The sequence below is a fragment of the Cnephaeus nilssonii genome, assembly GCF_951640355.1.
Source record: "Cnephaeus nilssonii genome assembly, chromosome: 6".
NCBI classification, from domain to species: domain Eukaryota; kingdom Metazoa; phylum Chordata; class Mammalia; order Chiroptera; family Vespertilionidae; genus Cnephaeus; species Cnephaeus nilssonii.
Window position 1 is genome coordinate 32,880,871 of NC_137077.1, and position 24,420 is coordinate 32,905,290.

The 24,420-nt window shown below is 32.2% G+C and overlaps 1 protein-coding gene across 3 annotated transcripts in view; it reads right to left on the bottom strand.

The window, feature by feature from the left end:
- Window positions 1-9: 9 nt before the first annotated feature.
- Window positions 10-24,420, bottom strand: part of KRAS (KRAS proto-oncogene, GTPase) — a 42,040-nt gene continuing 17,629 nt past the window's right edge. For 2 of the 3 annotated variants that reach the window (XM_079774796.1, XM_079774797.1), the window contains exons 3-6: window positions 17,890-18,068; window positions 16,174-16,333; window positions 9,210-9,333; window positions 4,325-4,451 (exon numbers count right to left, since the gene is read on the bottom strand). In XM_079774796.1, the coding sequence (XP_079630922.1) occupies window positions 9,214-9,333; window positions 16,174-16,333; window positions 17,890-18,068 (459 nt within the window). In that variant the 3' untranslated portion in view covers window positions 4,325-4,451; window positions 9,210-9,213. Of the gene's footprint in view, window positions 4,452-9,209; window positions 9,334-16,173; window positions 16,334-17,889; window positions 18,069-24,420 lie in introns of all 3 variants that reach the window. The other variant, XM_079774798.1, reaches the window with a different exon arrangement.

The following is a 24,420-nucleotide window of genomic DNA, read 5'->3' on the forward strand; positions in this document are numbered from 1 at the left end:
ACACTAGCATAGTCATCATAACTATTTTTATTACATTACAATAATTAGGAGCAGTACAGTTCATGACAAAAATATTACAAGTTTCAGATCACTTCACAGCACATACTCCTATAAACATTTAAAAGTTAATTAAAAGAGTGGTCATTTTTAAATGTAATGTTTGATATGACCAACATTCCTAGGTCAGCGCAAACAAATGATGGAAAACAACTGGATCACACTGCGTATGTCCCACAAAAAAAGCACAATGTACAAAATGTGCATGTTTCAGTTTACACTATACAAAAATAGTTAAAATACATTCCAGGTAAACATGTTACATTAAGAAATAGTACTAGTAAGAAATTGGCACTCAAAGGAAAAATGCAAAAGTATTTTCAACATGAAAACACAAGACAGTGGAACTGGAAACTTTTGGATAAAACATTACATAACCCATTTAACTCTATGGGGAGGGGGGCCCTCTGTAATTGACATTTCTGCAGGTAATAATTTTGTTTTCCCTAAATTCATCTAAATTACCTAGCATCATCCCAAACAGGCACTTAAAACTATTAAACTAAAATAAGTGTTAATCTAGTTATCACTATATTTTAAGAACTGATGAGAATATATCTTTAGATAGAAATAATTTCATTTTCTGAAGGAATTTGCAGCTACCAGTTGTATGCTGTTCAATTTATCAAAGCAGATTTCATGCTACCCAATATTAACAGAGAAGTTATTAAATTCAGTTTTATAGTAACTGATAGGTTCTTAAAAATCAGCAATATATAATTACCATGAAAGTATTACTTTTTGACAAATGTAAATGACAGCTTTTATTACCTACAAAAACTGAAAGTGTAGAAAAATGGCTAGAAGAAAAAAAAACACTGGAATACAAATGAGATGAACTTGTGCAAACTGCAACTTAACATGCCTCACAAGATTTCTTTATATATTAGGACAAAATTGTGCAATGGTGGCAAAGGTTATGATAACCTATAAAAGTTGGGTTCTAAATTCCTATGCAGTGTGACTCAGTTAAAATAGAGCCTAGAATTCCCAATTGGGAATATTCATTCAAATTTTACTAAATACTTCTGATACATTCTTCCACAAACATGTTTATGTCTAAGACTATAATTTAGCATTTTTTCAACTTCAACAAGGATTTTTATCGTTAAGTCTGTAATAATTAGATAACATTTATATTACTTCTAGGATCATTTCTCCTCTTTTAAAATCTCTATGAAAACAATCCTTGTGTCAATTCATTCGAAATTTAGATAATAAAGGATAATTACCACTGCTTTAAAATAAAACTGCCCAGCTACATCAAAAATTCAAGAGTCCTAAAAAATCCCCTCCCTCAATTATGCACTGCTATTCTTGAAGTATGGCCATTTCTTTATCTTGGGTAGAAATAAGAGGAGGTTCTATATAAGTCTTAATACTCCACCTAGATAATGTTTCATGAACCTTAGTTTAGCAAACCATTTCAGAAATCATAATAATTTTACACAGAAATTTCCTTTTCTGTGAATTAGTTCAGGCATATGTTTAATCGTCCTTAAATAAATATAACTTTCAGAATTCATTATTAATTTTAAAGTCTATTTTAATTACTTATACAAAGAGACCAACCAGAATATTACACACTTGGGGATTTTAATATCCTCACATACAACTTAATGTATACTATAATTGTCCCAATAGAGTCACACAATTATGCCAAATAAAAATATACAGTCAAGCTTACTCCTTTAAAACAATGAAAAATGATTTATATAAAGTAGCTTGATTAAACAGTTACACTGGAATCCGATCAAAATAATTATTCCAAAAATGGAAGAAATTTTAAGAGACCAACTCCCTTTCCTACAAAACTAAAATATGCATGGTTATTTCTGGGTCATGTGCCAATGCCTTACAAAGATATTACAAACCACTCTAAAATATAAAGGCTACTTTAGCATAAAGATTATGTCCCTTTTACCATACTATCCCCAGTGCCTTGTGTAGTGCCTGGCATTTAGAAGGCACTCAAATATGTTGAATGAACCGTGCTAAAAAGCTTTGTAAATTAAATTTTAAAGTATTTTTCACTGTAAGATTTGTTATTAAAACAATGCAATGTGTCCTATTACCAGAGTTAGTCCTAATTATAGATTATCTAAGGAATTCTTTCAGCACAGTCCTAATTACAGATTATCTAAGGAATTCTTTCAGCACTACCTTTATTAAATTCTTCCATTGGATAGGGTTCTGTCTACTCATAGCAGGTATGAAAATTCCTAGTCACTAATGGACCAATCAGCAAACATGATATTCAAGGGTTCAAGATTAAATTGCTACAGCCACCTCAAAAATTAGTCATTAGGTCAAATTCCACTGTAGTATCTGTCAGATTATGTTGAGCTTGAGCAAATAAGATGTAAGGCATTCTGATGTGACTTGATGTGAAGCCTTCAAGGTGATACCCAAAACAGCAATAAATCTTGAGGTTAGGGGGAATTAGATATATTAAAAGCATCAAGTCATTGGCCATACAGAAGGGTAGGCAGGCAAGATGACACAAATATGGGAGGAAAGGTCTTGAATAATGGAGAAAGGATATTCAAAAATAAACTTCACCTCTTGCATAATTTTTCCTAAAACTGGTATTGAAAATAATAACACAGGTAAAAAGTTATAGATTATGCTGAGATTGACAAACAGGTATATTTTTATGTAAACTGAATGTAAATCACATAATTGTAAGGCTAGCTATGGCCTTGAGATGACTTATTTTAACATGAAGAAATAAGTGATCTGCCCAAAATCAAAGTTGTAAAAGACACCAAAATCTAAGTCACCTTCCTCCTAGTTCAATTATATTTTCACCTCTCGCTTTAAATGTACGTACCATCTCACTTTAAATATCTTAAAATAAGCAACATTTCAAATGCATTGAAAGAATCATTTTGTTAATTTATCTATTTTTAAGCCTTAGATATTCTTTAAAAATGGACCAGACTTGTAAAGTGTTTATGAAATGTTACTTTAGCATGTTAAGAGAACTAGACAATACTAGAAACTTTGAAACTTTTTCCCTTCATTATTTAAAAAAATTAAAGTTTTGCCCCATCCCCAAAACCTCATTTAAAATATATACATATAATTTAAGTTCTATTGTTGTTGTTTTTAAGTCATGTTCCTGATCTGTCAGCAGAACCACCACATAGTGAGAATGTATCTTGCTGAGCTAGCCACCTCTCTTCCAGTCCCCATTTTTGACCAACCAATGCTTGACAACACGGGGAGACCATAGGGATGCACTCCGCACTGTGAAACTCACAATGGAGCTCAGGGGTTCACACAGGGCCTGGACTTCAACTTGGTCTCTTTAACACCTACTACATAATCTTTAATATCACTAACAGAATTAAAATTATTTTTAAAGACTGAAGTTCAAGAAAAGGTTTATTTAAAGTTATGCTAGGAAAGAGCACTCTGACACAGGGAGACTACATTTAATTCCTACGAGAATTTTTATACATGTTAAATTTTTTAAATCATTACAAAAATTTAGTAGCATGTAAATAGACCCCCCAAATGGTTGCTAGAATCCTCATTACATACTGGGTCTGCATTAACAGGAAAAGCTATTAAGAGTATTATAGGAATTTATCTATGTGGAAAGTAAATGGCCTTTTAATATTTTCCATTGCCTTGTCTTTTTTTCCTTTTTTTTCCCTTTTATAGAAAAAATATATTATTTTTGGGAACATGACTATGACAAATAGCAGTGAAAGAGGAAGAAAGCCTTTGTGAACAGTGTAAATTTACATTAAGTAATGGCAACTGAAACTAGAGGACATGATGGCTACAAGATGAATCTACAGGAAGCTCAGAAATTCGTGTTCCCTTAATGTTCTGGCAAAACATTAAATCTCAATTGAAGTTATAATTAGTAATTAATCCATGTAGGTGACTAGATAAAACACAGAATAGGGAGGATTTAAAAGCTTCATTAATTTGTTTCACACTAAAGTTCACAATTGGTAAGAAAAATAGGAAGTAATCAACTGCATGCACCAAAAACCCCAAGAAAGAAATCTTAGGTATTGTTTCTTTTTCACAGGCATTGCTAGTTCAAAAACCAAAAACTCAGGGAATACTGGCACTTAGAGAAAAAAAAGTTTCCACTGTCATTTTAAAATAAGCATTCAAGATAAAAGCTAATAGTTTGAATGGAGCAGAAAAAAAAAAAGTTAGGTAATGCTAAAGTAAAACAAATGCTAATAATTTAGTGTAATGTACAAAAATTATCACTTAAGTATACCTTAAGAAAAAAGTACAAATTGTATTTACATAATTATACACTTTGTCTTTGACTTCTTTTTCTTCTTTTTACCATCTTTGCTGATCTTTTCTTTATGTTTTCGAATTTCTCGAACTAATGTATAGAAGGCATCATCAACACCCTGAAATATAAAACAAGTATTAAAATGTGAATATATATGATGGTTTGATGTGTACAGATAACAGGAAAGGTATATCACTAATGGAAACATTAATACTGAGAAAGAGTAAGGACTCCTCACATTTCTCTATAGGCAAATGAGTATTTACCAGACATTTAAGATTCTTTAATGTCTTCTTCATAGATATTTTGTCAATGTTATAAATAGGAACACTGATTTTAACTAAAGGAAATGAAAAGCAAAGGCATAGAATCTTACGTAAGCTTCACAAATGACTTTTTCCCAGAACTTAATTAGCTACTAATTTTTACATATCAGCACACCTTGGTAACCAAAATCGAAATGTGTATGTGTAGTGAAAATGTGTTTACACTTAATTATCCCTGAGTTTCTAGACATTAAATATTAAGCCTGCAAGTATGCTATTTTCATAAATACTCACAGTAATAATATTTGAGCTCTGGTTCAATATTTATTTAAATATGTTAGATTTAGATAATTACCGAGAATTAAATAGTGTTTTTTTCCTTTTTTTTAAAATTTCTTTATTGATTAAGGTATTACATATTTGTCCTCATCCCCCCATTATTTGAATATACTTTCAGTTTTCAAATATTACATACTGTAGTAATTAGTTTCAATTATACTTAATCATATAAGGAAGAAATTTAAAGTGACCCAACACAGATACTACTTTGAAAATGTGATACTCTAATTTATGGAAAAAGGAGCTAAATCATTTAAATAGGGGTGTAATTTACCAATTTAGAGTATATTCTATTTTACTTATTTAGTTTCTGTTTGGTATATTAGGTATTAAAAAATTTCCCATATAAAGCCAAATGCTGTATCTTCAAAAAAAAGTATCCATTTGGTCATTTTGGTTGACACCTATTTGTGATCAAAGCAATGTACCAAAATCAGTAATGGTGAAAAGTGATTGTAAGTCAGAATAATTTTCAACCTAATAATTCATTACATGAAAAGTGGCACTCTGAATATGGTAGCAGGAGAGTTTTAAACTGCAATACTGAAATTATACAAGATCTATACATAGTCAATTCTTGTCATGTCCCCATTAGAGCAAATTAAATATAAAAGCAAAATAAAATTAAAGAAAAAACATTATTATCTATATATTTTTAAATCTGTTCAACTGAGTAGTACTATTTTTAAAAGCCTGTTAATATAATGATACTTTTTAGCCTGGACACTAGAGGGAATCTTAGAAACAAATACCCAACAATTAAAGTTACATAAATCAAGTCACCTTAAAAACAATGGACATTAGGTTTTTATTCATTTTAACCACCTCCGTTGATATTCATATAAACACATTTATCTTGAAAATAATTTAGAATTTAAGTGATATGATTTCTCCTTTATTGTATTACTAAAATCTTCCAAAATTAGTATTTCAAAATAACAGCAAAATTAAATCAGGGCATTTTCTTCAAGTTTCATTTATCTAATTTTCACAACAAATCTAAAATTCAGAGTATTACCAATATTTTTGAACTGAATACAGAGTGGTAATGAGAGGCTTATTCACATTTAAACAAATAGTAAGATAAAACCAGCATTACAGATATGAATATCAGTGAATAAACAAGCTCCCCAAGAAAGCCCCCAAGCTGCACTCATTGAGTGCTTCCCACTTTCTGAAATCATTACTGATATAACATATGCTTCTGTTTCATTCAAAGTAGTGAGAAAAAGTAATAGACAATTAACCAGCAATACAATCAAGGCTTAATATATATATAAACCTTCATGCTAATCTCCTTAAATAAAAAGCAAAAAACTTCAATGATATAAAGAACAAATTTATAGCTCACAAACCCTTGACTAATTTATGAAAGTAAACCCTTAAAATGGAATACTTAAAGAGGATCTAATCCGCCTCACTTAACCTTCATAAATGCTCTCTGATCACAATTCCATACATAATCTACTCCATTTCAACTTTTATAATGAAGAAGAATGTCAATGGTACTAAACTGGTGAAGCAGATGAAATAAAACACCACAAGATGAATATAAAAAAGAACACATTCTAAGTTGAAAACAATACACAAGTATTTAGGATACAACAAAAACCGAATCTGTTAACATTACGTTCTTTTAAGATTCTGACAAATATTTTAGGTTCACATTGCACTGATTCTCCTTTCTAGGCAATCTTAATAAAATTAAATAATTTCAATGATTAGGGAAATGTTACAATTAATCAAAACAGAGCAGTAAATGCCTTTTTTTAATATGGAAACTAGTTTATTCTCATATACACATATATGACAAAAGTAGTATCCAGTAATTATTTTATTTAAACTCATCTATTTTAGGACTAAGAAAACCTAATTTGTAGCTATCATTATCAAGCTTTATAAAAATATTCTTATTTAAAATGTTAAATATTACAAATAACTTTTTTCTTTACATAAATGCTATCCATGTCGAATGAAAAGACATGAATTAAATTCATCATGTCCAACAATTATTTGACATTCATACTACATAGTTAATGAAAATATAGTTTGCACAAATGAGAAACTTTAGAAAACTATAATTCCACCTTTGTTTAAATAAAAATTTAAAGCATAAAATTTATTTTATTCTAAATAGTTCTACTTTAAAAATCACCTAATACTAAGATAACAGGAGAAAATAAAAAATTAAAACAAAATTAAATTAAAATAGAAAATTATACTTAGTCACTTATACCGGGCTCATGGCTACTGTAAAGTTTGACTTTTCAAATTGCATTGCAATGTTCAATTTTATCACACCTTCTAAATTAAGATACTGCTTTAGATAATGATACTAAAAATATCAAGAGTTCATAAATCTCAATAAAAATTAATGTCAGTCATGCTTTATTTCTTCTTCTGAATTTATATTAGTACTAGAACACACAATATCTTTTGGTATGGAATCTACTATTCAGATGTGTATTTCATACTTTTGGGAGCTACATTAATTATTTCTGACCTCAAATTCATATAATAAAGACTACCTACCTTTAGTTTAATCAGCATAATAAATGACACCCTATAATTTTATTTCATGTTCTGGGAGAACATGAAATAAAATTATAAATATACATCAAACAATATACATCAAAATCTAAAGCTTTGGCATAAAATTTATGGCATCTATTGAGTGATAGGTTTTCTGAGCAAGACCAATATAATATGGATTCATTTAGAAAGGAAATTGAAAAATCACATGCAATAAAATCCAATGGGGCAGCTCGTAAGTACCAGGAGCCTCATTAGGCATGGACATGTAAAAATGAAAAAAAAAAATGTGATTCTGGCTCTCTAAGATTCTACAGGACAGGAATCAAATATAAAAGAGGTTATTTCAAGTAATATGGTAAGCATGTAATGTTTAAGAACAGTATACTGGGAATACACAGGAAGGGCATTATACTCAGTCTAAAGGTTTAAAGAAAGATTCTTAGAAGATAGAGATTACAGAATCACAAAAAAGTATTAGCTAATTTATAAGACTAGGTGATAAGAATACTAGTATTCTAAACAAGAGCAACAGTCAAGACTCAAGGGACAGGAAGAAAATACATGGTGTTCATTTATATAAGGACAAAGTAATTTCCAAGGAGTTTTTCGAGATAAGGCCAGGGATAGGAGGGAGTTAAGAGCCTTAGAAAACACTAGAGGCCCAGTGCACTGAGGGGAGTCCCTCAGCCTGGCCTGCGCCCTCTCGCAGTCCAGGAGCCCTCGGAGGATGTCTGACTGATGGCTTAGGCCCACTCTCCGCACTGACAGTAGGACATCCTTAGAGCTGCCATGGAGGTGGGAGAGGCTCCCCTAACCAGCTGTGCTCACCAGCTGTGAGCCCGGCTTCTAGCTGAGCGGCAATTGAGCATCTGCCTGCATTGAGCATCTGCCCCCTGGTGGTCAGTGCATATCATAGTGACCAGTCGTTCTGCAGTTTGGTCAATTTGCATATTAGCCTTTTATTATATAGGATGTTATGAAATTTGAGATTTAATTCCATAGTTAATAGGAAGTCAGTAACTGGGTTTAAAAATAAGAGGATGATATTTAAGTATATCTTTCTGGTTGCACCGTGAATGAAGACAGCAACAGGTAAACCATATAAGAGGTTATAATAATCCCAGCAAGAAACGAAACGGGACTGAACTAATGATGTGGTAAAAGTTAGAATGTAACATCATCGGAATTTGTGGTTGTCTCCAAATGGGAGTAAAAAGAAGGAAGCAGGAGTCACCTGAAGACTCCCAGTTTCTAACTTGGGTGAAAAGAGATGTTGATGCCAATGAATTAGAAATGTTAGCAATTGCCCTTTTCTACCTTCTGGGCCATTCAACCTTATTATAAACTCTATATGGTTTCTTTGATTTTTTTCTTCCTAGACCCTATGACAAATGTAGTCTATAGCCATCAAAACTCCCTCAATTATAATTAAAACCCATTAAACTAAAAGTTCCAATATACTAATTATGGAAACATACTACATGGTTCTTTTTTTTTTTCTCAAGAAAAGTTACTTTTTTTTTTACTTTGAATTCTTCCAAGAAAATTTTTTTTAATTTATTTTTTTACCTCTTATTCCCCTTCACATTTTTCATCCATCCCTCCACCCTCCTCCTCTGAGGTTTCTTTTAATATTTCAAATTAAAAGCCCACAACTAGGTAGTCCTAAAGTGGTTGCTTCTTTGTTACCTTTGAAAGACATCTACTTTCTGCCAAAATTAATATGCTGAACTTACCAGATTACATTATAATGCATTTTTTAATTTTCACACAGCCAGGAGTCTTTTCTTCTTTGCTGATTTTTTTCAATCTGTATTGTCGGATCTCTCTCACCAATGTATAAAAAGCATCCTCCACTCTCTGCATTGTAAAACACAACTTCTTTAAAGTCTGTTTCATTGGTAATAGTAATTTATTGGGACAGCCATGTGTAATAAGTTTGAAATTATGAGCTTTACTTAAAAATTTCTTTTTAAAACAGACATCAGATTGCTTGAATAAAACTGGGGATGCAGTTTTAAAATATGGCTTGAATCCTGGTTTGTTCTTTAAAATCAGTTTTGTTTTGTAATGTAATTAGATTTTTTATTTTTATTTTTAGAAAATTCAAATTAGCAATTAGGGGAGATTCTGAAAAACTTAAGTACAGGTATTAGTGCAATCATTTTAGTTTGCTAGTCACAGAATTAATCAAAACCTAAAGTTAGATTTAAATTATTTCTTTGACTTAGGGAAAACAAATGCTTTATATAGCACTGACCCCCACCTCTCCCACTCCAATCCCACATGGGGAGGAGAAAAGTGGTACAAAAAGGATTTTAACCTTTGTTTAAAAACAAACAAACAAAAAAAACACCACCCCACACACACCTCAAAATAAAGTCAGGTCAAGAGACTGGAATCTTGAGTTCTATCTTCAATTACAACACTGTCCAGTGACTTTCTAGGATGGACAAGTGAAACTGAAACTGGGACTTTTGTGGATGGATAACTACATTATTTAAATTCTAAACACTGTGAACTGTTCAATATACACAAAAAACAGCAGCAGTGCATTCTGTATCTTTGTAAGTCTTAAAAATAACTTTTAGAACATAATCCAGTTATACTGACCTTATACTTTCTAGCATTCTAATTCAAATATTCTAAATAAGCAAAAGGGACTTCTGCGTAAGGCTATGGGAAGAAAATTATGGCGACAAACACAATTATATATGGAGATCAACAATATATTTTCCAGTCCAGAAAATTAGGCAATAGCCAAGTGGGACAAAGTGTTTAGTTAACTGTACTGCTGCTTTGTCTTGAAAAATATACCGTCAAAGTAGAAGCTTATTTAAAAGAGAAACTCACACAAATATTCATCTACATGTAGTGCAAATTAACTTAAAAGATGTAATGCTTGTGTGTATTCTTCTCAAAGAATTAAGTGTTTAAGAAAGCTGGTCTACTTTATTGCACATTTAACTTCAAACTTACTGTTGTTGTTGTTTTATTTTAACTCTTAAGAATAAATTACTATGGGGATTGGAATATTTTATCTCTCTAAAATTGGTAATATTAGTCTTTCTATGAACCAAATGTGACCAAATGGACTTAACACCTAAAAAGCTAATATATGTCAAATGTAAGATTTGTAGTTTTAAATTAAATCAGGCACACAGAATCAGCCATTTTAGTGTTAACTGAAGTAAATTGACAGGTAAGGCTTAATTTCTTTATGCCAAAGTCATCGCATATCCATTGCTTGTAATAAAGGAAGCGAAGGTACTTCAATTCATTAATTTTTATCTCAAAAATGTATCAACTGCTTTGGTAGAGTTTGGTAATTTACCATTAAAGTAAAACTTTAACTTAAAATTCATAAAATTAAGTTTCAGTTAAGTGGGCATTTAAATAATATTTTTATTATATATTAAAATGTACACCTCAAAAGTTACTTATATTTCTATTCAGCTATCTCATATAAAAATCACTATAGCCCTAGAAAATGTGCACCTTATTTTTAATGGAATCAATTTAATCAACTACTAGCTAACTACACAATAAAAATTTCCAATAATTTTCTGAAATCATTAAATATGTTGTACTTTAAATTACATTACCACTTGTACCTGTATATAAAATTTTTAATATTTCATATTTACCATTAGTTCTCAAGGAAAGGATTTACTTTTACTCTTAAGTCCTTGAAAAAGTTATATATTAGAAATTATCACTGCTAAATAAAATAAATATTTTAAGACATTAAAATGACTTTTGTAGAGCATAGCTAGCATTTAACATATTTTCACAAATAATACTTTTTAAATTTGAAAATGCAAGAAATTAAAAAAAAATATATATATATATAAAACAAACCAGGTACAAGCTCATATTTGTTAAGAATGTAATGATTTACTACTCCTGTTTTTAAAAAGTTACAAGGTCAATGTAGAAGTACTCACACATTCTATTAGAGGAGAAAAACAGGGTTTTGGTCCTCTAGTAAGTTAGCAGAAGAAAAGTTTGATTGTAACTTATTTCTAAAATCAGTTTGAAAGAGTATACTTTATAATAGTGTGCACACCCCCATCACCAATACCAGAATATATAATTTTGTTTCCAGCAATGCAGAGAGAGAATTGGAAGCCAATGATTAAAAAGAAGAGATTATTACCCACCACCAAAATATTTAATATTAGCACCTCAGTTGCTAAAATGATTAACACAGAAAAAGTTATTCCAAAATGACTTTTTCATTAAATTTGACTAATAGAAAATTTAAATTAGATTTTAAGGAATCAATTATTTACCATATTTTCTCAGATTTAAATACTTCTTATTTCTTGGTAATATGCTTTGAGGTTATACTGACATCAAGAGATTATTATGTATCCTTATGTGCACCTTAAACTATTGGCACTGGCACAGAACAATGGTTTCACATTCCAAAATTTGCAAGTAATTTTTAAAGAAATTATAGCTGAAACATTCAATACCCAACTGTGGATAGTTGCTAAGCATTAACTGGCACTTAATAATTTATTCCTGAGAATATGGCTTATTACTCCATGTACTCATTTTCAAATGTCACTTTACTAAACATTAAGAACGGGAAATATTTATGAAGGAACAAATATGTACAAGTTTATACAAGTAAATATTTTTGAAAAATCAAGATATTTGACAATATTTTCAGCTCAGCTACTATCTGAAAACATACTTGTGAGACTAAGGTAATAGAGTACTCCATACTACATAGAGAACTGTTAACAGCATCATTCCATATCCTAGTGTCTATAATGCTTTCAACTAAGAGATTTCATTTTAACTGAGTATTTGTTCCTACTGAATGGCTTATTACCTGCAAAAATTCTTGCAAACTCAAGGAAATAACATGCAAGACAGTCACATGCAAGAATATTAGCCTTCTTGGGGGAGAGGAATGGGAGGAACAAGGTGAATTCTAAAAAGGAACTGTGCATTGCCAAATTTCTCAAAAAACTGCAAACTACAGCCTTGAAAACTTAAATGCAGCAATACCACTAATCGGGAAGCTAAGTATGGCATACTGGAGGTGCTCAGTAACTGTTCTATTTTTAACTCATAAAAAGCTAAAGTTCAAAATATTGACCTCATGTACACAAATTCAACTACTTATAAACAAAAATATGGTACATAAGGTTTTTTGTTTGGTTTGTTTTGTTAAAATGATATGATCAAAAACCTTCTTTAATGGAGGTCTTATAACAACTAATTTTTAGTATCCAGAAATTACCAATAACAACCAGGATCACTCAACATTTTTAAGTTCATAAAACTAACTTTCACATTATGCTCAAATTAAGACCTCCAGAAAGCAAAAAAGCTGAATCAGGAGTAGCAAATATCTGAGACTTCTGCTTCTGTCATCCACTTTACTGAACCTCCCACTTCTGATGGTAGCATACTGGAAAACACACAGCTGACTACCATGGTGTCAATGTTTTGGTTTCAACAGCCTTTGCCCACACTGCCATGCACTGCCCAAAGAAGCCAGGAAAATCTGGCAGCTGCTAACTGCCCAGATAAATGTAAACTAGGTAGCAGTCTTTACACAGTAGGAGCATGGGGACCACACACAATGCATATTGGCAGAAAATAAACATTACTTTAGCCTTTCAGACGTGGATTAAGATGATTGTAAAGAGATATAATTCACTATATCCTAGCCATGTAGTGGGCTTTTTAAAGTTGATGAAATATATATTCTGCAACTCTTATCTTTAAAAAGTATTAGGAAAAATGTCCGTTTTCCCCCCTCCTACTTCCCTTTCACAGAATGCGTAAGTTTTACTTTAGATTTTTACAGGCTAACATTAGTAATTTTAAGTTGAAAAGTCTGCCCTAACTTCTAATATATAACTAAACAATACAGTTCCCCAGAGAATTTGGGCATCAGTACACTACAACCAGAAGGCCAAATGTAGCCACATTCTTTTTTTGTACTGCCCAAAAGCTAAGAATGATTTTTGCATTTTTAAAGGGTTACATAAGAAAAAAAAAAAAATGCAACAGATACTGCCTGTGGCTCACAATGCTTATTATCTGGCCCGTACCAGAGAAACTGTGCCAGCCCCTGACTTATGAGAAGCTCTAAATGAATGTCCTATTCCTATTACCTGAAATTTAATTCTTTTTGGTTTTTGTGTTTTAGGTTCATGCTCAAGACCAAAATTTATGGCATGAAATAGTAGTTGTTGATAAAATACAACAAGGATATGCATATTTATTTTGTTCAAATAATAGCAAATAAGTAACAAATAAAATACTCTGCAGAAAATAGGGCTTCAAATTTTCACAGAAAACATGGATATAAAATCTTAAAATTTATATTTTAAATTTATAATTTCCACAATTAGTACTTGAATAGAGCTTTATAAAGTCTGCCAAAAGCATGCAAATATGAAATTAATTTCAACAGAAGAAGATGAATAAACTTCTGAAAGGCAAATCAACAAGTCTATGTAATAAAACAAAGATCAGAAACTAAATATCTACATTATAGCTTAGCAACATAACTTACATAAAGATATCAATAAAAAGGTATATAAATACAAGGTGAGCACTAGAAGGTTAAGAAGTAAAGAATTCCTTTACATCACTCTATATTTTCATTAGATGATCCACATAAATGTCTACCAAGCAAATTTAAGTTAATCTAATTCCATATCAAAAACACTACATACAACTTCCTTACCCCCCCCCCCCCGCAAAATAGCATAAAGCCTAAAAATCTATTTTAAAAGGAAACCAGGTAGTTTTCTAATTATGAATGCTGTGGTATATTAAAGCATTAATATCAAACTCTAAGAATGAACTAATACTTCTGCAATAGTAACCATAGAACAAAGAAAGAAGACAGCTATTTTAGGTTCATCAAATGAGAAGTGGAAGGCAGCATTGTGAGAATAACAAGACTTCCTTTTATTGTCCTCTATTGCCTTTCTACTACAACTATAGTCCAGGTACCAAAGTTAGCATCACCGTAGAGCCAGGTGGATACTCAGAATCACAGGTCCCAACCTAGACCCACTGAATTAGAATCTAGATCTGAATAAGCAGCCCAGTTAATTCCTATGCATATTAAAGTATGAGAAGTACTGCTCTATTTGCAATTCTTTACATTAGGCAGTCTCCTAGGTTTTTTTCTTTATAAAATTTAAAGTAAAATGTTAACTATTTAAAAAGTATCTTTAAAAGTTACAACTAGTGCAAACCACTACAGGGGAACTCAATATTTGTTAATTAATAAATTGTTAATGGTAGTAGGTTTGTAAACATTTTCAATAAAATTCCTTTAATTTTATATTTGTAACTTTTTCATAAGAAAATGGTGGGGGATAAGTTATGAATATTATAATCATGTTTTTTGAGTACCTCCCCTCTAACTGAAAACAAGGAGTCTGGTCAGAGACAACCAATAAAAAGAAGACAAAACACAAACCTCTTCCCAGCCTTTGGACCTGGGAATCAATGTGAATAAGATCTTAATTCCTCTAAAGTGTAGTGTAGTGCTGTATATCAAGTCTTTCTTTAACCTATAAATCAAAGACTTAAAGTAGGATTTTTTTCTATATATTAAACTCTTTATCTCATACAGGTAGGTTAAATAATAAACTGAAATTATTTTACCTAAAGAAAAGTTACTTTTAAAATTTAGGTAATTTTTGGCCCTGGCCAGTGTTGGTCAGTGGTTAGAACATCGGCCCAAACACCAAAGGGTCATGGGTTCAATTCCTGGTCAACGGCACATACCTGGGTTGCAGGTTTGATTCTGGCCACGGTCAGGGTGTGTGCAGGAAGCAACCAATCGATGTCTCATTCTCACATCAATGGTTTTCTCTCTCCCTCTCTCTCCCTCTCCCTCATCCTCTCCCTCTCTCTCGCCCTCTCTCTCCCCCTCTTCTCCCTGTCCCTCTCCCTCTCCTCCCCCTTCCTCCCTCCCACTCTTTCTAAAAATTGATGGAAAATATATCCCAGGGTGAGGATTAACAAAAAATTAATAAACTAACAAATAAATATAGTTAATTTAAAAAATAAAAGTCAAGATCAAACTGGCATTAATTTTTGTCAGAACAACCCAGTAAATGAATAACTGAGAATTTCTATTTATTTTCTAAATAGTCTCTTGCTTTAATGAAAACTTTCTCCTAAAATATATCCTTAAAAAAACTCTACCAAAGTAAAATACTTAAAATACAACAAAATTTAATCTAGAAACATATGACATAAGACTCTTAAAAGCACTTCTAAAACAGGGAACTCAGTATTTGTTCCCCTGTTCTTTCACTTTATAAATATCACAGCAAAAATAATAATAATAAATAAAAAATCCCCACATTTCTTGAATGTAAGATGTGCTGAGTTGAAGAGAATGTTGCATGTGGAAAGAAACCAAAGCCAAAAGTAATAGCATGGAGACTGGATTAAGAAGCACTGCCTTCTCCTATCCTTAAGGGAGAATTTTCCAAATAATTAGTTTACTTCCTATTTTAGTATAGCAGTAGAAAAAACTGATAAAGTACACTGAATAATAAAACAGTTATGCTCTCAGGTTTGTACATTTATTTATGTTTAGCCTTCCTGTCCCCAAATGACATTATTATGAGATGGTTAATTAAAAATCACTTGATATAGATAAGAGAATAAATTTGTATTTATTACAATTTTACCTACCTGTCTTGTCTTTGCTGATGTTTCAATAAAAGGAATTCCGTAACTTCTTGCTAAGTCCTGAGCCTGTTTTGTGTCTACTGTTCTAGAAGGCAAATCACATTTATTTCCTACTAGGACCATAGGTACATCTTCAGAGTCTTTAACTCTTTTTATTTGTTCTCTGGGGAAGAAAAAAAAAGTTGCATGAGAAGTATTAGAAATACAAAAATTGTACACACCTTTTCTTATAAAATATGGCCTAATGAAGACTTTTAATCTAATTCCTGGTTCCCACCACACCAAATTTTCCTTGTTTCTCCTTTTCAGTATTGTTTTTATCCATCTTAAAGAGCAAACTTCTATGTCTCTTAAAAGATCAAATACCTAGAAATATACTAAAACTACAATATAATAGGTTCATATATGCAGTTAGGTCACATGATAAAACAGAAAATAATGAAAATCCTAGACCAAAAAAAAAGGTATGCCTAATTTTTTAAATTATAATCTTAGAAACATATACTATATATGCTGTTAAATGTGTGTATAGAATTAAAAATGTTTTTATAAAAACATGAATTATAAGGATAATTTTCACATTTTTCTCAAAAAAGAGGCAAGTGGAGTTTTATTTCTATGTGTACTACCCTGTTTATTCTGTAAAAGTCCTTCTTTTATATAAACTCTAACATTTGCAGTAAAATTAAATTCCTTCAAAATTTTAAGTGAATTTCAAAGATGCAGCATGAAATAAAGTCAATTTTTCTACAAAAATATTACCAACCACCCAAATTTCTTTTTCTGTATTACTAGACTAGAGAGAAAGCGTGCTGTAAAAAATGTTAAACCTCTTATCTAGGCTCACTCACTGTTAAAACATAGGCAATGAATGGGATATTTGCTGAATACGTAGTTTTATGAAAACTGTAAACCCTCAAAGAAACAATATAAACTATACTTAATCTTTTGCACTCGGATGTTGAGTGTGACTCGACACGGTTAGCATCGAGATTAAAATTACTCTTTGAATGTATCAATAATTTGAAATATAAAAAAATCCAAATAAATAAGTTTGTATGAAAAGAAACTCCAGTTTTTTATTCTACTGCTGCCCTTTGTAAAATATGGGGTATTTAAAAAATCCCGAGTAGAATAAAGGAATCGAGAAAAAAGGAAGCGAGTGCAAAGGGTTAATAATGATTATCTTTTAAAAGCAAAAGTCAGTTTTAGGCTGATTTATCAGTTTAAAAACTGTAATTGTTTTAATTCCTGTCTTTTACAACTTCAAAGTTGTGGGTGTTTTTTTGTTTTTTTCCTCTTAAATAGCTAATATCCGATTCCAAGAAATTCTACACTAAATATACTTGATTGTTTTTTAAGGCTACTTAAGTGGCACTGCCTCAATTTCATTTTCCTATTTTTGTTGATTGTTTTCATTTTTATGATAGCTCTTGCTTACAGCCTTGTTTCTCTAGTGTAGAGTGGTTAAAAGCACAATTTTTGGAGTCAAACAGGCTTAGGCTTCAATCCCAGCACCACCATCTATGCAAGCTGGAACAAGTTACCCAACTTCTCTAATTCTCAAGAACTTCATCTGTAAAACAGAGATATTACCTACCTCATAATTATTCTAAAATTTAAATTAGATAATTTATGTATGGTGATTAGCAAAGATTCAATAAATGAAAGATATAATTAGTCCTCAATGTCAATTTACTATGTTCAATTTAAACCCACCTATAATGGTGAATATCTTCAAATGATTTAGTATTATTTATGGCAAATACACAAAGAAAGCCCTCCCCAGTCCTCATGTACTGGTCCCTCATTGCACTGTACTCCTCTTGACCTGCTGTGTCGAGAATATCCAAGAGACAGGTTTCTCCATCAATTACTACTTGTTTCCTGTAGGAATCCTGAGAAGGGAGAAACACAGTCTAGATTATTACGGTACTTTTACTTTTAAAAAAGTGTTAGATACAACTCAAGAAAAAGAACCTAAGTCACAACTGGGCAAATGACTTGAATAGACATCTCTCCAAAAAAGACCAATGACCAATATGCATAGGGAAATATGTTCAACATCATCAGGGAAATGCAAATCAAAACCACAATGAGTTACAGCTTCACAGTCATTAGAATGCCTATTTTTTTTTTTTTAAAAAGGAAAATAATAAGTGTTAGCAAGGATGTGAAGAAACTAAATCCCTGGCCACTGCTGGTGGGAAAGTAAAATGGTGCAGCCACTGTGTAAAACAATTTGGTAGTTCCTCAAAAAGTAAAACACAGGATACCATATGATCCAGTAATTCCAATCCTTGATATATAACCAAAAGCATTGAAAGCAGGGAATCAAACAGATATTTGTATCTATTTGATTTGTATCACAGCAACATTATTTACAATAGCCAAGATGTAGAAACAACTCAGACTAGAGGCCTGGTGCACGAATTCGTGTACGGATGGGGTCCCTCGGGGTGGCCTGCGGGATCCGGCCGAAACCAGCAGTCCAATGCCGCCTGCAGCTCCTACCTGCCTCTCCCACTTATCACGGCCCCAATGCACCTGCCGCAAGCTCACGCCCAATCAGTAGAGGCTTGCATGCTGCCACCGCAACAGCAGCGCTTGCCAGCTGTGAGCCCTGCGTCTGGTGCCCTCCTGAGGGGAGTGGCCTGCGGGATTGAGCTGAAACTGGCTCTCCGACATCCCTTGAGGAGTCCTGGATTTCGAGAGGGTGCAGGCCAGGCCGAGGGACCCCACCAATGCACTATCGGGCCGGAGAGGGACTGCGGGAGGGCTCCAGGGCATGTCTGGCCCTGTCTTGCCCAGTCTCAATTGGCCAGACCCCAGCAGCAAGCTAACCTACCCGTGGGAACATCTGTCCCCTGGTGGTCAGTGCACATCATAGCGACTGATCCACCGGTCGACTGCCCCCTGGTGGTCAGTGCATGTCATAGCAAGTGGTTGAGTAGCCTTTGCATATCATTAGCATATTACACTTTGACTGGTTGAACAATCGACCGGGCACCGGATGACCGGACACTCAGCATATTAGGTTTCTATTATATAGGATGAGTAGATAAGCAAAATGTGATATATAAATACAATAAAATATTACTCAGTCATAAAAATGAAAATTCTGATATATGGTACAACATGGATGAACCTTGAAAACAGTAGGCTAAGTGAAATAAGCTAGACACAAAAAGACAAATAACTATTATTTCACTTACATGAGGTACCTAAAGTAAGTCAAGTCACAGAGACAAAAAAAGTAGAATAGCGGTCACCTGAGGCTGGGACGGGAGGGGTTTGAGAGTTATTGTCCAGTGGATGCAGTTTTAGTATAAGATAATGAAAACAGAGCTAATGGCTGCCCAACACTGTGAATTTACTTAATGTCACTGGATTATACACTTAAAAATGGCTGCAATAGTAAATCTTACGTTATATATATTACCACAATTTTTAAGAGGCTGTTACATAGAGACTCAACAATGGAAGTGCACATTATTAGTAATAAAAAGGCCCAAACTCTTATAAAAAATAGTTATTACAAAAATGGGATAGCTCTACCAACTCTGTTATTCAGAATGGTCTAGATGGCAAGAAAAAAAATTCAATCAGCTTACAAATAAATGTCATGAATCTATTTTACTTATAGTCAAAGGAATACAAAGAGAATGGTCAATACTGAGGATTTAATGCCCTTATCCATTTCTGAAATCCTGGGAACAGTATCTCACAGCCAGGTGGATATTATGATAACTCTAAGGAATACGACTTCTATCTGCAAATTCTGTGGGGGAGAATAGATGGATATCTTAAAAAACCTAGGCAACACTAAGATTGAGTAAGGAAAGAGGGTGGGTAACATCAACAGAATCTTAAAATAAAAATCTGATTTTCTTTGACTTTTGATTTATACTCATGCCTAAAGGATTTCACACACTCTCTGCCAAAACAAGCCACAAAAAAATAAGGAAAACAGAATGGTGCAATGTGAAGTCATGGAATAAGAGGCAGGCTGATGATGGGAATAAAGTATACACCAAAGGCACTGTTTTTTATTGTTCTACATGAGGGCTTAGCACTAAAGTGTCTTTATTTGATGAATTACTTTATGGACCATTCCATCATTACAAAAGAGAATGGTCATTAAAGGTCATGTTTTTGATAAAATATTTTTTAAATGTTCACAGTAGAATACAGATATATATTTCAGGGATTGGCAAAAGTAGGTTTACAGTTGTCAGTATGCAAGTTTATTCCTGCATTATTTATTTTTGTATCATTTTCCATAGGAACTGTAAACTTACTTTTGCCCACCCTGTATATGTAGCATGGTCCCAATAAACTATATGTACATATCAGGATAGCTGTACCTGTACATATATTTAAAAACCTATGGTATTACATAAAAATGTTAATAAATAAAGGCTGTTTTCTTTTTTTTTTGTACTAGATGCTATTAAATTTATTCCTTTTTTGGCTTTTACTTTTTAAAAGTGTGAAAGACGACCATGTTAGACTGTGATCTAATGCTTATCTTTTAAAGTAAACTGCATCTTCCATACTGTCTGTAATAAAATTATTCCACCGTCAGAAAAGAAGGACGAGTATTTATCTTCTAAGCAAGGAGCTCTGCAAGCAGCTCTTTACTAAAAACTCACTTAGTTGACATTTTATTATTTCCGCCGACTCCCTTAATTAACTCTTTGAAAGAACTCCCATAATATGTTAAAAACCAGTGTATTTGAAGTATAATAAAGAGCAGGAATTGAGAGCAAAGTACAGTGTCTTAGAATCAACCCATTCATTACCCAGGTATGATCAAAAAGACTTTTCCTTACCTGTTGCTGTCACCTCATGTTCTTCACTTACCAATGCTAACCTAAGTTAACCTTATAGCTGATAGTTTCCTTAGTCTTTAAATATAAAATGTTTTACCAACAAAATTAAAAGACTATAGTTTCTGGAGCCACACAAGTCTAGACCTAAGGTGTGGCTGGGAGATTATTCACCATCTGCCCACATATAAAATGCCTCCAAAATGTAGCTCAATAAAGTCCCATTTACAAAATTTTCAAATACTCTGTTTTCAAAGTATTTAATGTGGAATATTTGTAGTTTCTTTATGTATTTCATAACACATTTCCATGATGAATATTCCATGGAAAAGACTAAGAAACTGGGAAAGTAGTCTCTCCCTATTCACCCATCTATCTCATTCCTATTACCTTTTCCCTTCTAAAACCTAAAAATATTATTAACAGCTAAGATCTGTGTCATATTAGGTTATTGAAAAAAGTAATCTACAACCTACATAAAAACAATGAGTAGAATCTGATTAAAAAGAATAGATGTAGGTTAAAACTTCATTATTTCCAAAGTTAATTTTAAGTAATCACTGAGCTATATAAAAAGGCAGTGCCACTTGGTAAAAACTTAAGAACAAAGATGTTAAAAGGCAAAACATGATCTGAAAAAAAGAACTGACAGGTTTGATAACAAAGCAGAAAACAAGCACAACAAAAACAGTATATAAATACTAAAGATTTTGTTCCAACTTCAGGTTAGACATTAGGAAGAAGTATATGGAAGTAGAAAAAAATTTAGTCATCAGTGTAAGGTCTTTCCCAAGACTAGAGTCTAAGAGTTCAGCAAACTATTGCTCACAGGCTAAATCCTGCCCACCTGTTTTTGTCTGGCCCATGAACTAAGAATAGTTTTTACGTTTTTAAATGGTTATTTAAAAATAAAACAAAGATTATGTGACAGACCCATATGGCCCTTTATAGAAAAGTTTGCCAATCCTGCTCCATGCTAATAAAATGCCTTTTCACAAGTCAGAAGTATTCTCAACACATATTATTTATTCCTTTTATACTTAAAATATAAACCATCATCCTGAGAAAGTACAGGTTATTCAAGTCCAACCAATTTTAAAAGCCACAGATTCTAAAAAGAAACTAGTTAGGAATAGAGCAAGAAAAGAATCAAAACCTAACATTCTTAATTAGTATTATGTCTAGCCTTTCAAATAGAAAAAATTTTTAGATCAGGTACACAGATTACTAATATCCTTTGGAAACTAGGATAAAATAAAGTCACTTTAACTCAACATAATAAAATATTAAATGCAAGAAAGTTATTCCATATATTTTCTCTCACTCTCAGTTACAGTACTATTGTTATGCTTACTTAAGTACTAAAAGCAAAACCTTTTCTAAATGAAATATACTATGCTGGCAGAAGCTAATCATAGAACTCAAACATAGTGATACAATAAACAAACAGGCACAATACTTTGGAAAGCAATTCCAGGAGTTATCAAGAACTACACACATGTTCATAGCCTTTGACACATAATGCCACTTTCGGTAAATGATGCTAAGGAAATATGATTTATTTCCTTTGAAATGATAGTTACAGTAGAGATACACTTAACATGGCAGGCATCCTAAAATATCTTACAAAGAAAAATTACACAGGTATTTAACACCAACCTATAATCTTACCCCATTGATCTATGTTCAAAATACACTCCAAATCCAAGCACCCACCAGCACCCTAGTCCACAATTCCATTTTGTCTTATGCAATCTCCTGCAACTGCTTCTAGCAGGGATCCCTGTGGTTACTCTTAAATGATACATTCTCCACATAGCAGCTAGTAATTATTTTTTAAATGTCACTCGTTTTAAATGTCACTCCCTTGCTTAAAGTCCTCGAATAGTATCCCTTCATTCTACAAAATAAAATCCAAAGGACTTAGCCCTCTCTTTACTTAGCACCTCTATATTTCCTTCATATCATGTATTATGATCCATAACTATATACTTATTTGTGTAATTGTTTAAGTCTGTATCCCCTACTAGGTTTTAAACTCCATGACGGTTGAGATCACATCTGTTTTGCTTACCATTATATACTCTGTGTGTAAGTTTTGAGCATAGCAGATAATCAGAATTGTCTGTTAATAAATTAATTCATTCAATGTAAATAAGTGCAAACACAATAAAACTGTCTTATCAAAATACAAGTTTAATAGTTTAAATTATATTTAAAAATTAAGTTATAAATTTTTAAATTGTAATATATTGAGTATTTTAGTGAATGCAGTCAATCAAGTTTTAGATAATATAAAACCTTTAATGTAAAAATATAAACCAAACAATACATAGAGAGATTTAAAAACACTGGGAGGGAAGACAATGAGATTGCAGAGAACACAGGGTCCTTCAATTGTATTAAGTTTTACATCTTGAAAAAGAATCTAAACCAAAAGTGGCAGAATGCTACGTTATGAAAAATCTGGTTGGTGCATACATGTTCATTATATTACTTTTTCATACAGCATTAAGAGTGTTTTAATCGCTGAAACCGGTTTGGCTCAGTGGATAGGGCGTCGGCCTGCGGACTGAAAGGTCCCAGGTTCGATGCCGGTCAAGGGCATGTACACTGGTTGCGGGCACAGCCCCGGAAGGGGGTGTGCAGGAGGCAGCTGGTCGATGTTTCTCTCTCATCGATGTTTCTAGCTCTCTATCCCTCTCCCTTCCTCTCTGTAAAAAATCAATAAAATACATTAAAAAAAAAAAAAGAGTGTTTTAATCACCACTCACAACATGGATCTTTTATTTTTCTTTAAACTCCTGTCAGGCTAAAAATTCTTATTGTTTTAATATTCACTTCTTTGAGGACTAATATTATATAGTTTTATTTTAATATTTATTCCCATCTTCTATGTCCTTTGCCTACTTAAAATTTTCATTGTTTTTGCTCTGACTTGTACCAGTTTATTAACATGCCTTCAAGTGTTGTTTTATCTATAGAAACTTATCTGCAGCTCCATTAAAGGAATTTGAAAGTTAAGATTAAATGATTCAAACTGAGATTAAATTCATTGTCCAGAACATCGTTTTGCCACTTTTCTGTTATAATTAATAACCAGTTACTCAGTATGTTATCTTTTAACATGCTCAACTTAGTTTCTAATTCAGGCAGCAACCCTGACATGGGAAGACATACTATAGTAAACAAAAACACCTAGAAGAAGTTAATAACTTTTACTAAAGGTAACCCTATTATTATTAACAATAATTATAACATTTACTGAGCCCTTACTTGTATGTCAAAACTGTGATAAACATATTACAAGTATTATCCGATTTAATCTCCATCCTCATGCTGCTGATTTCATCTGATGCTCTTGTAAATATGAACAGAACTGTTGGAAATATCAGCTAAAGTATTATTTGGGGATTTA